At 47.2% G+C, this 15,857-nt stretch overlaps 1 protein-coding gene across 1 annotated transcript in view; it reads right to left on the bottom strand.

Moving 5' to 3' along the window:
- Positions 1–2,436: 2,436 nt before the first annotated feature.
- PRPF40B (pre-mRNA processing factor 40 homolog B) overlaps positions 2,437–15,857 on the bottom strand; it is a 50,708-nt gene continuing 37,287 nt past the window's right edge. Inside the window, exons 22-25 of the mRNA XM_056860914.1 lie at positions 14,739–14,841; positions 5,839–5,900; positions 2,974–3,102; positions 2,437–2,805 (exon numbers count right to left, since the gene is read on the bottom strand). Coding sequence (XP_056716892.1) covers positions 2,713–2,805; positions 2,974–3,102; positions 5,839–5,900; positions 14,739–14,841 — 387 coding nt within the window. The 3' untranslated portion in view covers positions 2,437–2,712. The remainder of the gene's footprint in view (positions 2,806–2,973; positions 3,103–5,838; positions 5,901–14,738; positions 14,842–15,857) is intronic.

Raw genomic sequence — 15,857 nt, 5'->3', positions numbered from 1 at the left:
ACAGCATTCCTGACTCTGGCTGCTGGTTGTATCCCTGAGCTGTTTATTCAATCACTTCTCGATTCCTGCCTAGAAATGGTCAGGACTGCCTATGCAGGGAATGATTTTAAAAAGGCATAAGCTGGTCCTACATAAGGCTAGACAGGCTGAGACAGGATCCAAGTGGAGAAACTTGACATGGATCTTGCTACGGTTGTTCTTAAAAAACCCTTTCAAAGCCAGGATTCTGAGCATCCTGCCTGAGGGGAGGGCGGGTTGAACACTAGATTTCTTTTATGCATTAGGCAAGCCTAAAAAGGGGTATATAACTGGAGGGGGTTGTTAACAGATGTCCATAATTTCAAAAGTCCATGTTTGCTGATAAAGAGTCTAGGCTTTTGAAGGTTGGGTTTATCCCTTGAATGATCCAACAAATGCAAACTCAAAGGCGAGGCAAAGAGAGGCACTTGGTTTCTCCTCTTTCCCCAACTCAGAAAACGGCTGATTAGGCTTAAATCTTTCTCATGATTCCAAATCAATATATAATTCTCAACCTGGGCATCTCTGAATACTTCAGTCCAGAGAATGGAGCTATGAATAGACAAGACAGATCTTTCTACAAGCTGCTTTCGGTTCCCACTGGGGAGAAAGGCAGGGTATAAATGAAGTAAATAAATAATAAGTAAATAAAGCTGAAGGAGGAAAATAAAAGGTAGGTTGCTTGGTGAGTGGAAAGAATGTGATAGGGAAAGGGGAGAGGATATAGGGGCTGCCAGGAGGAGGGAAAGAGGAAATATGTGGGTAGGGGGATCCAGGGGAAAGGGAGGTGCACTCCTGCAAGTTCCCCACTATGCAACGGGGCCACTCCTGAGTAAAGGCTGCCGGGGGAGGGAAAGCTGCAGACAGGCCAGACAAAGGTAGGTAGGCTGATGGGTGGAAAGGAGAGAAGGAAGCAGGAGCAGACAAGTCTGTGGGCACATTCAGGGAAGAGAAAGAGAGGATAGTGGGGGAGGAGTCCTTGTTAGTGCCCCACCTGTACTCTTTTAGACCCCTGATGTCTAGAAAATTGCTGCTTTAAAAGGGGGGGGGGAGAGATCTGAGATCCTCTGGCTGCCACAACGAATGCTGCAGTTTCTTCTCTGCATTAGGGAAACATGAAAAGGGATCTTCATTTAGAGGGAACAACCTAGGTATCCACAACAGAAGTAAACCCTACTAGATTCATGGCACCCATTAATTGTGCAAATAATGCAAAATGTTCAAAAGCTGCATAGTATAATTTGCTCACATGCACAACCATTTCTTTTGACTGATGCCATGCTATCAGGTATACTTAAAATGGAGAGTATTTGCAGTGACAGCTCTACAATGAGGTTTGGTGGCAGCCTCAGGAAGATGGGGAAGGGGGTGCAGCCCTGGCTGCCATGTGCTATTTCACACACATACCTCACAACATCGGCTGCTCCTTCCTTCATCATTGGCTGAGCATCTTTAAAAACAGTGTGACTATGATGCTGAGCTCACCCAATGGGGCTTACTGAACTCTCCCAAATGGTGAGAGTTGGGGAAGCCTCACTGAGCATGTTTAGTTTAGGTGCTGTTTGAGGGATGAGGAGGAAAGGAGTGTCAGCCACGCTGGTTCCTGGGAGGGGAGGTGAGGGGCAGGGGGAGGCAGGGAAAGGTAGAGGGTGCTGAGGAGGCAGCAAGGGAGGGGAGGTAGCCTCTTCTGTTTACCTTCTTCCATACATTTATGTTATAAAACACATTCTTTTCTTTGTGATTTGAGTCTTCTCCTATAGGTCCATGTGTTTGTGTCCATGCATAATGCATAAGCCAAGTGTATAAAAATAGGTACATGGCCCTCTGTCCAGAGTCCTCTTCGGCACTCTGAAGGGAGCGGAGGGAGCCTTGGGTCTCAACACCATCGGACACTTATTTTTTTATTTATTAAAACATTTTGATGCTGCCTTCCCGCCCGACCAGGGTCCAGGATACATGGAACGCAACCCGAAGATTTCCCCAATAGGCCAAGAAACAGAGCCGAGGCCCAGCATCAGGCCAATCTGAGGCCAATCCCACATTTAAACCAATCCTTTACAGGAAGTTAGAATGCAAAACGTCTGCTCCAGGTTTATAAATATTATTTTAAAAATCCCATTGAATCCCCAACACACAAGGGATATTGCAACCAGCAAGAGGGATCCAATCGCAGGAACAAACAATTGCGATCAGGCCCACATACCCCATCCCTGATCCCAATGCACACTGGATTATTACTAGCTGGCCCTGGCCCTTCTGATTCTAGATCCAGGTGGTTCCCAGCTGGTGAATGCCGATAAGGGATGTCGTTCCATCCAGTGTCTGTTTTTTAATGGATGCAGGCACAAGCCAACCCCGTCTCATCTCATCTCCTGGCTGGATCTCAGAGCTGGTGCTGAACTCTGGGGATGGCATCGAGGTCCAAAAAGTCTGTCCAAAATCCCTCTCTGTGCTCTCTGCAGACAGAGCGAGTTGATGGAGATTGTCCCTCCCAAGAGCAGGGTGACAGTCCTGCCTCAGAAGTAAGTAAACAGTTACCACGCAGGGCTGCGGCCTGATTGAGCAGGTTCCAGTCAGGGCAATGCACGCACTTGGCTTGGATGCTATCCAGGCCAAAGGAAAGCAATTGGTACCAACTGGGTCCTCACATGTAATGGGGGAGGGGGAGGAAACCTCAAAGTAAGGCAGCAGCTGTTACTGGTCACCCAGTTGCTGCAAAAGAGTCCGCCGCCGCCGTTCTAACTCCCCTTCACTGAGCTCCTCGCTCTCTGAGGTATCCCAACCACTCTGCAAGGAAAAAGCACAAGTGAGGAACATCCATGCCTTTGCTCAGCCAGAACATTTTATTCCATGAGGCTTCTCCCATTCCCATCCATGCCCCTTCTGCAGGCCGTTGCAAGCCTTCGGTCCCCCTCCCCACATGTCCCAGAGGCTTGGTTCCCTGCCCAGTCTCACCCGCTCCCTCCTGGCACCCCGGGGAGGGGAGTGGCCTCTTCCCTCAGGCCGTGGAGGGACCTTCTCCCGCTCCCACTCCTCAGGGCGGCTGGGCTCTTTCTTGCGCTCAGCTTCACTTTCTGGGCTGTTCTGTAAAAGAGGCAGCTGGCAACCACAGAGGGAAAAAAGGCTGGGAAGGAGCTACAGGGCAGTTAAGGTTCCTGCTGGCTTGGTGATCATCAGCCTGGCAAGGCGAGGAAAATGAGAGTCTCAGAAAGGGTTAAGGTGTGTGTATGTGTGTGTGTGTGTGTTTTTTGCTGTGCTAGAACAACTAACATTCTGCTGCAACAAAAGCTGAACACACCTCATATGCATTCAATTATGCAAAATAAGCTGCAATTGGCTTAGGTTGTTTCAATTATTCTGCTTCCCCCTTCTGCACACACACAAGTAGTGTGGTTGCCCCACTTGTGGTCAGCATCTGTGCCAGGGCTTCCACCCAAATGTTTCCTCTAATAGCAGATCTAGCATGCCATGCAAGTGAGACACAGTGTACTGTTAGGTCTTCAGATGAGCCTGACCAGGATGGGGGTCATGACAGGGACAGCAGCAACCATTTAATTCTGGGAACATTTAGGCATGACCTTTAGTCAAAGGAAAGGGTAAAAAAAAAAATGCAGAACACCCAAGACTCCAAACCCCAAGAACTGCTGCCCCTATTCCCTGCTGTGATTTCACAAGACATGATCCTCACATTTTTGTAATCATGAGGTCTAGAAACTTGCTGTTAAAAAGAAAGAGGGCTGAGATGCTTAGGATGCTGATTCCTGCCCCTGTATCAGTTCCTTTGCTTGCCAACTGTAGAATGTACCCCTTGCTGATCACAGAATCATACAGGTTTGGACAGGAATTCAACTCCATGTGCCAAAGCACAACATTTTACTTCGAAACCCAGTGAAGATTAAACCACAATCTATAGGGTGCCACAAGTGGGGAGTATGACAGAGCACCACGCAAGAGGTGTCACTGTGAGTCAAGGAATAGCTCGGCAATGGCTACAGGTGGCTCAAACTCATGAGCCAATGGCTTGTGGTATAGCCAAGACAAGGCAAATAACCTCAGAGGAGACAGACTACCATAGGAAAAGCTTCAAATGGGTAGTTATGTTAGTCCAAAGCAACAAAATAAAACAGGAGTCCAGTGGCACCTAACAGACAGAATTTATTCCATCATAATTACAGCTTCTATGAATCGGACTGCCCTTCATCAAATGCAACAGAAAAAGGGGCGGGGAGGAGAGATGTTACAAAAAGAGGCTGGTTTAAAACAAGATCTGATCAAAAGAGTAATGTTCACTCAGAGTGGGCAAGGCTCACCCCCAACTGTTGTTTTAGAGGGCCAAACTGGACACGACAGCACCCACAGGTCCAACCCATGGATGCCGCTGCCAATTTAAAGCAAATGAAATTATGTAAAAATGCGGCAAGGGCCCCATCCTGATCAGGTCCACAGCATAGCGGGATGAGATACTCTTGTTCTGCCCTTTGCCTTTTCAAGCGCTGAAACAGCTGCATCTCCCCCAGGGGCTGTTTCAGCACTTGAAAGGGGGGGAGGGAAACGGGACAAAAGCACTTCATCCTGCTGCACTGCAGGATCGGGCTTTTGCAGCATTTTTATATTAACTCTTTAGGCTTTAAAATGGCGTTGTCGTCCATGAATTGGACTTGTGGATGCCATCACATCTAGTTTGGCCCACAGGCATAGCAGGATTAATGTGAAATGTAGTGCAGGAAGCCACAACCAAGCAGATATAAAAAGAAGTGACAGGGTATAAGTGAACTGATTGACATCCAGAAGGGAAGAGTAGGCAAGATATAGTGCCCTTAGTGATATAGTGAGCTCTGACTCACAAAAGCTTACAAAGGAATAATTTCTGTTATTCTCCACAGTGCCACTGGACTCCTGTTTTGTAGGGAAAGTTTCTGTCCACAGGCATCACGAGAAGTGGGGCCCTGACAATCAAAGCCAGCTCCCTGCATTTTCTGGTGGCCTCTGAAGCCCCTGCTGCAACTTGCAGAGCAAACAATTCCTTTCCAACATCAACTTCCCACAACAGACAGTAAAGTCACATTATCCTTTTTGTCCTCTAATTGGACCAACTCAACCCAAGTAGATTCTCATGTGATGAACTGAATTTCAAAAGACGTTAATACTGTTTGAGTGCAATTCCCCATTCAGCCCTCTTTTGGAACACTTTCTGTGTAAAGTTCCATCAAATCACAATGGACTCATTGCGAATGCAAGGGGTTTTCAAGGCAAGAGAGGAACAGAAGTAGTCTGCCATTGCCTGCCTCTGCATAGCAGCCCTGGTATTTCTTGGTGGTCTCCCATCCAAATACTAACCAGGGCTGACTTTGTTTGGCTTCTGAGATCTGGCAAGATTGGGCTTGCCTGGGTCATCCAGCTCAGGTCAAAAGATTTTCTAGGGTGCTTTTAAGCCACATGGCAGGTTTTTTAAAAGTGACTGATGGTTCATCAAGTTAAAAAATGAAAGCACAATTTGCTACCTTGGACTAATAACTGACAAAACTCAGGGCTAGCTATGCTTACATGACCCGATTGACCCTTACATTTAATCACTTTTGGACTGGTTTTGGTGTGGGAAAATAGTGCAGGAAGAGGCAGGAACCCCTTCTCCCCCACTGCCCTGGTCCCAAGCAGAATCAGATCCCTACAGCTTTTTAAAAGGCAGTCGCTGCTGCTCCTGTGCGACTTGGGGGAATGTGAGTTGGGTCTGGGGAACCAGGCCAGGATCCAATTCATTAAGTCATAATGTCTAGTTTGAGCCTTAGTTACTCCCTAAGCCTCACCACTCCCATGACTCACCGATTTATGCCTCTTTTTCTTGCTCTTCTTCTTCTGCCTCTTGGAGCGCCTGGTGCTGTGCTCTGTGGACACAGAAGGTGACAGAATGTGGGATGCTGGATGTGGGCCAGATGGAATGCATGGGAAGATCTTGGAGAGCCCAGCACACCTCTGTGCGGAGCAGCCCTTCCTCACTCAAGAGGAAATTGGCACAAGGACAGAGACCCAGCCAGGATTCAGTGTGTAGGATACAAGGATCTCACATATGCCACAGAGATCCTAGCCACTATAAGCACATGTTGCCAGTTGCAGTGGAGCAGTAGGAGAGGAATTCCTTACCATCCACAACTAAGAACATAACAAGAACCCTGCTGGATCTTACTAGTGGTCCATCTAGTCCAGTGTCCTGTATCACACAGTGGCCGTCCAATTGCTCTGGAGGACCAACAGCAAGGTATAGAGGCCAAGGCCTTCCCCTGATGTTGCAGCCAAGCACTGGTATACAGAGGTCTACTGCCTCTGGATAGAGAGGCTCCCATTAGTTGCCATGGCAAGTAGCCATTGATGGACCAGTCTCCATTAAATCTGTCTAATTCCCTTTTAAAGCCAACTATGCTTGTGGCATACATCCACTGGCAGTGAATCCCACAATTTAATTACTCTTTGAATAAAGAAGTATTTCCTTTTGTCTGTCCTGAACCCATTGCCCACTGTCGATGCTATGGGAGAGGAAGTAAAGCTCTTCCAACCCACTTCCTCCACTCCATGCATAATTCTACATATCTCTATCATGTTCTCCCTTAGTTGCCTTTTTTCTAAACTAAAAAGTCACAGAATCTTCAGTCTTTCCTCCTAGGAAATGTGCTCCAACCCCTTAACCATCTTGGTTGCTCTCTTCTGTACTTTGTCCAGTTCTGTAATGTTCTTTTTGAGATATGGTGATCAGAACTGCACCCAGAATTCCAAAGGAGACCGCAGGGGTATTACAATACATACAGGGGTGTTATAATATTGACCATTTTATTTTTAACTCCTTTCCTAATAATCCCCAGCATAGTTTGCCTTTTTCACTGTTGCTCCATGTGACAGAAACCCTAAAATTCCCTGAGATTCAAGAGTGCCACCCAGAGCAGGAGACCCCCAACCTTTTTGAGTCTGTGGGTACCTTTGGAATTCTGACCCAGTGTGGTGGACATAGCCACAAAACGGCTGTTGTAGCTTGCTTTCAATCACACAGGGAAGATCCTTGTGCTGTGGCAGCTTGTGCTTCTATCAAAGCAACATTTTTAACAATCTGCACAGCCAGTCAGAAGCCTTGCTGCAGAAAAAACCCACCTGGCCCCACCCGCTTGGCGAGTGCCATGGCCGTGACCCAGTGTCTGGGATCCTGGACCCCTGGAAGTTTACATTAGAATGAGCCATTTACTTTCAGTCCACATTGGACAATCCTGACAGACTTAATCCCTTTTGGACAAAGGGCAATCTGCTTTGGACCAGACCACCTATTTATCATGGAAGTTTGGAGCAATTACCAAATGCTTGATGGAGGAGGGACTATACTTTATACAGCTCTGATTGGTAACAGTAGCCTCTGACACCAGAGATGGGGCTTTACATGTGATTCACTAAAACAGCTTATCACTCTTAGACAGGAGGGTGGCTTAGGTTGAATCCCATTTACCATAAATATCTGGACATTTGGGATTTTCCCTTCTCTTCAGTTTTCAGGCTTCAGTAAAAAGTGAGTCCACAGGAAGTTTAATAGGGGTTTAATGACCCCTTCAGCTTCTTGTTACTGCAAGGAGTTCTGTATATGCTCTGAGGAACCTGCTACAGTAGGTAATGCACGTTTCGCTTAGTTACTTCAACTGTATTGCTGCAGCGTGGTGTAGTGGTTAAGAACAGTGGCTTGGAGCAGTGAAGTTGGATCTGGAGAACCGGGTTTGATTCCCCGCTCCTCCACATGAGCGGAGGAGGCTAATCTGGTGAATTTGATATGTTTCCCCACTCCTGCTCACAAAGCCAGCTGGGTGACCTTGGGCAAGTTACAGCTCTGTTAGAACTCTCTCAGCCCCACCCACCTCACAGGGTGTCTGTGTTGTGGGGAGGGGAAGGGAAGGTGATTGTAAACTGGTTTGATTCTCCCTTAAGTGGTAGAGAAAGTCGGCATATAAAAACCAACTCTTCTTCTTCTTCTGAACATCTTTGTGCTGCTGTCATTGTGTCCCTTCCCTGTAGTTTTTTTGGCCCTTTTTCCCCACCACTTTTTGAATCCAACTACCCTTTCCCCCTCTCTTTTATAATATGTCTTTTTTTGTAAAGATATTTTTGGGGCTTCACTTAGTACAACTTATTTCCCTGGGATATTTCTCTTAATTTTTCCCCACATGCTAGATGCTACTCAGTTGGTTATAAGGTATTTTCTATGGTTTCTATCCTGTCACTTAGTTATTGCTCTAGCACTGCGCTGTGGGTCAGTCTAGATGTTCTCAGGAAGTCCTGAGTGATGGTAGCGGGTTACCAGTTGTTTTCCAGGGAACCTTTGGCAATCCTTGGTCTAAGGGAGTTCCCCACAAAGGAAAGCTAGTTCAGACTCCTTCAGCATATATTTAAAGCTAAGATTTTTTGTTCCACGGTTCATCACCTAACATTATAGTAACACTGATTTCAAAAGAGGGAACTTTACAAAAATGAGAGGAATACTTAAAAGGAAGCTGAAAGGGGAACACAAGAGAGTCAAATCTCAAGAGGATGCTTGGAGGCTATTTAAAACCACACAAGTTGAAGCCCAAACAGAATGTATTCCCCAGGTTAGGAAAGGTACTGCCACATCTAAAAGCATGCCTGCATGGTTAACAACACAAGTCAAGGAAGCTGTAAAAAGCCAAAAGGCTTCTTTTAAAAGTGGAAGGTCTGCCCCACAGAAGTGAACAGAAGGGAGCCACATGCTCTAACAAAAGAAACGTATGAGGAATGCAAAAAGAGAATTTGAGGAGCGGATTGCTAAAAGCATCAATACAAACAATGAACATTTCTTTCAATATATCCGGAGCAGGAAACCATCCAGAGAAGCAGCTGAGCCTTTGGACAACCAAGAAATAAAAAGATTTCTAAAGGAAGCTGGGGAGAGGGCAGAGAAACTCAATTAATTCTTTGCATCTGTGTTCACTGTGGGAAGTGTGGGGGGCACATATGCCCATGGCACAGGAACATGACTTTATGCATGGGAATTTTACCCTGGATTCGATGCTCCCTTGACCCACGCTTTTCTAATCTGAATTCTCAAAATCCTATGCATAGTGGTTGTTTGACTTGAAGAAAGTCCTGGAGAATCAGGGGTAAGTTTTTATGCTGCAGAATCACCAGCACAAATCCAGAGCATCTGAGTCCCTGCCCTGAGTCCCTGGTGGTTTGGAGTGGTGGAGTCTGATCTGGAGAACCGGGTTTGATTCCCCACTCCTCCACATGAGCTGGGTGACCTTGGGCAAGTCACACTCTCTCAGGGTGTCTGTGTTGTGGGGAGGGGAAGGGAAAGTGACTGTAAGCAGGTTTGGGTCTCCCTCAAGTGGTAGAGAAAGTCGGCATATAAAAAACAACTCTTCTTCTGCCCCTTGAAAACGCAGCTTTGCAAAGAGATGTACTAAAAGGAATGACAGGATTGCCCACTGGAAACAATGGGAGAGGATGGAAGGCCCATTGAAGGTCATGGGAGTTAGGATTGCCAATTGACTTGCATGGGTTCCACTGAGTGCCGTCATTCCACTCTAGGGCTGACATTCCAGTCCCGGAACACTTCTGCTACTCCCAGAGGGTGTCATTTCACTCTGGGGGGGCTGTCATTCTAGTCCCAGAGCACAGATTCTGTTCATCTGCGTGGCTTCTATGCAGGCACACGTTGGGGACTGCGCAGGCGCAGGCCAGCCACGGATAAGAATTGTCAGCTTCTAGCAAAATCTGAAGAGAGTGCTCCCCCTCCCCTTGGGGCATGCAATCTTCCCGCCCATCGGTCACATGACCCAAGGGGGAGGGAGCACTCTTCCCTCCAGTTCTCTTTCTGCCGCCACGGAGAGAGAACGTGTTAGCTTTCTTCTCTAGCTATGGAGTCCAAGAAGGCTCCACTTTTCAAAAAATGTTCCTCTTGTGGAACAAAAATGGCGAAGACTGATCCTCACAACGACTGCCTCCTGTGTTTGGGAGAAGGCCACATTTCTGCAACTTGTAAAAGTTGTTCTAAACTCTCCAACAAGTCCCTGAGAGTTCGCTCGACTCGCCTTCTTTCTCATCTCTACAAGGAGTCTCTTCGTCCAAGAGGTCAGTCTGCTGAACCTGGTCCTTCGACCGGTAAGCCCCAACTTGAAAAGGGGCCTGCAACAAAGAAATCCAAGCGGGGTGGTCCAGCTAAGAAGCCCTCGTCGGTTATTATTCGGCTGGCAAAGTTTCCTGCTTCGGGCCCACAAGATGGCCACGGCCGCGCTTCTTCTCGCCATGCGTCCCGCTCCAGATCGCCTCGGCGCCGATCTCCTTCACGTTCACCGAAGACTCATCGACGCCGATCGGCATCGGCATCCCCTCGATGCCGATCTCAAGCCAAGTCGCCTCATCCATTGGTGTTGCTTGCCTCCGATGTAGCTGCGATGCAGCCGATTTCTATTGAGGATTCGCCTCCCCATTCCCTGGCTACCCCCTCGGTTCTGTGTCCGAGCAGGGCCCAGGAAGAAACTGCTGAGTTTAAGCAGCACCTCCTTCATCTTTACAAGGACGTGCCTCCGGTGCCTGCCAAGTCCCCAAAGCTTGATGATAAGGGGCCTGCGGCAGAACCTGCAGTGCTTCGGGACGGCGCCGTTCAGACACCACCTCCTATCAGCACCCAACAGGACCCTCAACAGTTGGTAGTTAAGTCCCAAATGGAGTCTCAGAAAGGTTCATCTCATCTTGAACCTGGCCAGCGGCCTCGGCGTCAATCGACTTCTTGGCGCCGCTCTCGAAGCCTGGCTTCGTCTCGTTCTGGTAGGCATCGATCTACTTCACGCCGTCGTCGTCCTACCCGTTGGAGCTAGTCATCTTCTCCTCGACGCCGATTGCACTCTCGTCGGAGATCCGCTCATCGGAGTCGATCCGTCTCCCATAGGCGCCAATCGTCTTCTCGTCGGAGCCGATCATCGCGTCGGAGCCGTTCTTCCCACCGGAGTCATTCCGCTCGTACGAGCCGATCTCACCGTCGGAGCCGATCTGTTCACCTTCGATGCCGATCCACTTCTCAACGCACCCAGTCTCACCGTCGTTCCAGATCTCCGTCCAAACAGTCATCCACTGAACATAGCCGTTCATTTCACTCATGTAGTCCAGTTGCTCAAAGATGCCGTTACTCCTCCAGGAGCCGGTCTCTTTCCCGTCGATGCCGAGAGTCTTCTCGACGCCGCTATCCTACGCCATTGGAGTACTCGGGTTCCTCAGTCGACCACCGTCGTCGCCATTGCTCCCGCTCCCATTCGCATTCCAGAGATTCCTGTCGACGTCGACACACGCCGTCTCACCATCCTGATGTTAAGTCTAAAGATTCCGTCTGTCCAAGGACAGTGGTCGGATAGAGTAGCCAAGGTCCTACTGCATTCATTGAAGTAGTCTACACGGCGGTCATATGATGCTAAATGGAGGCATTTCTCTAATTGGGCAAAGGTTAAAGATGTTTCGCCACTTACGTGCCCACTTTCTAATGTGTTTGATTATTTGCTCTCCCTAAAAGATGATGGTTTATCTAATTCTTCCATTAAAGTTTATTTAGCCGCAATTTCGGCTTTTCACCAGGATATCGACTCCTTTTCAGTTTTTTCTTATCCCCTTTTGAAAGGTCTCATTAATTTATACCCTCCTGTCACTCCGCCCATTCCGCAGTGGAGTCTCTTCCTAGTTCTATCACAGCTCATGAGACCTCCGTTTGAGCCGCTTGCCACCTGTGAGCTGGCCCTGCTCTCATTCAAGGCGGCCTTTTTGGTCACGATTACATCGGCAAGAAGGGTAAGCGACCTGTCCCATTCCCCACCTTATACTAAGTTCCACTCCGATAGGGTGGTATTGAAACCGAAGCTCTCCTTTTTATCCAAGGTTGTATCATCCTTTCACCTCACCCAGGACATTGTCCTCCCTGTTTTTTTCCCTCACCCTTCCTCCGATGCTGATAGGGCATTACACTCCCTCGACGTTCGAAGAGCCCTCCTTTTTTACATTAAGAGGTCTCAGAACTTCCGTAAGGACGATAATCTCTTTGTTTTCTTCGGGGGACACCTTAAGGGTCATCGTGCTTCTCCTCAGACTCTCTCGAGGTGGATCACGTCAACCATCAAATTGGCCTATGATCTTGCTCACCAGGAGTGCCCTCCTATGATTAAGGCACATTCTACCAGAGCGTATGCGGCTTCCATTGCCTTCTCCTCAAAGGTGGATCTCCGTGACATCTGTATGGCTGCTACCTGGTCCACGCCTTCCACGTTTATGAAACACTACGCCGTGGATGTGGATTCAGCAAGAGATGCAGCCATGGGACGTGCAGTACTGCAATCTTTATTTCGGTGACTGTCCCACACCCACCATCCTGGTAAGCGAGCTTGCTACTCTCCCAATGTGGGACTGCATAGAAGCCACGCAGATGAAAAACAGAGTTTCACTTAACCTGTAACTGTTGTTCATCTGGTGGATCTTCTATGCAGGCACGCATCCCTCCCTCCTTCCCCGCTGTGGGACCTCTCTGCTACTACAGTGGTTGGTTCCGTGGCGGCAGGTTGGAGAACTGGAGGGAAGAGTTCTCCCTCCCCCTTGGGTCATGTGACCGATGGGCGGGAAGATTGCATGCCCCAAGGGGAGGGGGAGCACTTTCTTCAGATTTTGCTAGAAGCTGACAAATCTTATCCGTGGCTGGCCTGCGCAGTCCCCAATGTGTGCCTGCATAGAAGATCCACCAGATGAACAACAGTTACAGGTAAGTTAAACTCTGTTTTTTCCTGGAACCATTATTCCACTCTGGGGGCTGTCAATCCAGTGCCAGAGTAGTCTATCCGGGCCAAGTGACCTTAACGGAAAATCCATTCTGCATTTTCTTTGCAACTGTTTTTGAGCTGTAATGTATTTAAATGGAGCCCATGCAAGTGCAGCTAAATTGGTTCCCGATTATGCAAACACTCACTTCCTCCCCACCCCGCAGCTCGAATTTGAATTTAGTAATTCCAATCTGTTCTTTACATGGTCTTCAAACTCTTTAGGAATGTTGCTTAGATTGTATTTTGGCACTATGAATGCTTTAGTGTTTTTCTTCAGCTTTATTCTAATTTTCGATAGTAGCAATTCATGGTCTGTACCACAGTTGGCTCCTGGTCTTGTTTTAGCAGAGAGAACAGAGATTCTCCATCTTCCGCTTCCTATTACGTAATCTATTTGATTTCTATATTGGCCATCTGGTGATGTCCACATGTACAATTGTCTGGTTGCCTCAAACATGTTCACAATGAACAGATGGTTGTGTTCACAGAATTCTATGGGTCACCCTCCTGCTTCAATTTGTGCTCTTAGCCCAAATCTGCCAACAATATTTTATTCTGCTTTGTTTCCTACTTTTGCGTTCCAATCACTTATGATTATCAATTCATCTTGTTTAGGTGTGTGATCAATTTCTTCTTGGACACTGGCACAAAAGCTTTCAATTTCTTCCTCATCAGCATCTGTAGCTGTGGCATAAACTTCAGTGATGGTTATGTTGATAGGTTTTCCTGAAGTCTGATTGATATTATTCGGTCAAATTTTGCACTATATCCCCTGACTGCCTGTGCTGTCCTGTGCAACTCCATTTCTTCTGGTTTCGTTATTCCCTGAGCAAAACACTTCGTAATTTTCTGACTGAAAATGTCCTAATCTAGTCCACTTTAGTACATTCTCTCCTAGGATTGAAATGTTTAAATGTCCAGACATTAGGAAGAATTTTCTAACGGTTAGAGCAGTTCCTCAGTGGAACAGGCTTCCTCGGGAGGTGGTAAGCGTCCCTGGAGGTTTTTAAGAAGAGGCTATGTCAGCAATGCTGATTCTATGACCTTAGGCAGATCATGAGATGGCCATCTTCTGGGCATGGAGCAAGGGTCACTGGAGGTGTGGGGGGGGGGTGGTAGTTTGGAATTTCCTGCATTGTGCAGGGGGTTGGACTAGATAACCCTGGTGGTCCCTTCCAACTCTATGATTCTATGATTCTCTATGTTTCATTTCTCATTTTACAATTTCAAGCTTTCCCTGAATGTCCTTTCGGGTTTAGTCCAGTTGTATAATTAAGAATAGTGCTACTTGTATTTGTCCTCTGCTCTTGCCCAGCAGGTGATTGAGTGCCATCTGACCTGGGGGTACCATCTTCTAGCACCATAACTTTTTTTTCATTTTGGATTGTCTCATCATAGGGTTTTCAAGGTAAGGGTTGGTCAGAAGTGATTTACTTCTGGGTTAGCTGTAGTGGCATTGCCGTTGTCTACAAAAGATCCTCCGCCAGTGTCACCTTCCACTACTGCTTCCACCCAGTAGCTACCCTTCAAGGATTCCTTTGCCCCCATCACCACTGGAACTGTCTGTTCCCTTCTGCTGATGTGGCCGTTGATCTGGTCTCAGCTGTGACCATTCCGCCTTGAGTGACTCTTGACGGAGTCTAGACCCGATGGTTTTGCTCTCAGCTTCGCTGATACACACAAACCTCCTCACCACGTTAAGGTGTGTGTTCACCCTTAATTCCACTGCTCACCCTTAATGTACTGCTCACCCTTAATTCCAAATCATTTATGAAAGAGCATAAGTCCCAATACCAGTCTTTGTGGAACACCACTGTTCATTACTCTCCACTGCAAAAACTAGTCATTTATTCCTACTCTCTGCTTCCTGTTATTTAACTTCACTCTTACCTGAATCAGGTGAAGAAGATGCTCCTGAACCAGCTGATTCAGAATGGTTCCGTTTCTTGCGTTTGGCTGCCCGGTGGGGATGATCTGAGCCCGACTCTGAGCCCTGATGAGGAGAAATGGGGACTCAACAAACATTCATGGGCAGAGGGAGGCTAGAAAGCCAGCTAGAAAGGCAAGTATTTGTACGAGCCCTTTGTCTTGCAGCCCCAGTGAAGTAGAACTCATCCTCCAGCTTGCAAATCGTGTGCATGCCAAGTGCGCACACATAACTAAAGCCATTCAGTGCTGCCTGTTTTAGTACCCATTTGTCATGCACAGTTCAGGTATCTTCTCTCCAGACTGCATGTATGTTGCAGCGATACTGACAATATTATTGCCCCACCCTTCCTGCAAAGAGCACAGAACATGGTCATCTCCCCTAATCTTCACAACAACCTTATGAGATAAGTTAGGCTGAGAAACAGTGACCCAAAGGCATTCAGACAACTGAATGTGACTGTGGATTTAAACTTGAATGTCCCCCTTCCTCCTAGTCAAATACTGTGAGTGCTACACCACACTGTCTCTCAGGGCTTCTTATAAAATATAAAGATATAATAAATGTCGACCCCACCCAAAAATCCAAGGTGATAAATCTAAAACAAAAAAACAGCACACTGAGCCAATGTACTCCGTTACATTAATACACATAAATAAAGTTATAAATTCTACACAATACTATTTTATATCCTATTTACAGCCTATCAATCTACTACTATATGTATATACATCACTATCAAAGCCACTGTACAGTATAATCACACAGTCCTGTGTGTTAAATTCACTGTCAGCTCTCTCTAGGAGTATACTGGTTTGCAAGTTCCAGTCTGGCATGATGTTAATTCATTCCTTAGTTTCAAGTTCTCCGAGAAGGTTAAAGGAAAAACAGCAGGCATCTGCAGCTCCCAGCCACACTGTGCGTCTGCAAGTCCGAAACGCCGTACAGACACACGCAGTTCCCGGCTATGCCATGTGTCAACAAAATTCAGCGCCGTGCAGTTCAAATTCTTTTGCAAACCCTTCAGGTACATGCAATGGCTCGATTATTACTCCGGTCACATTCATCACAAGTCCAACAGG

This window comes from Euleptes europaea, chromosome 1, assembly GCF_029931775.1.
Source record: "Euleptes europaea isolate rEulEur1 chromosome 1, rEulEur1.hap1, whole genome shotgun sequence".
Taxonomy (NCBI): Eukaryota; Metazoa; Chordata; class Lepidosauria; order Squamata; family Sphaerodactylidae; genus Euleptes; species Euleptes europaea.
This window is presented reverse-complemented; position numbering and strand designations above follow the sequence as displayed.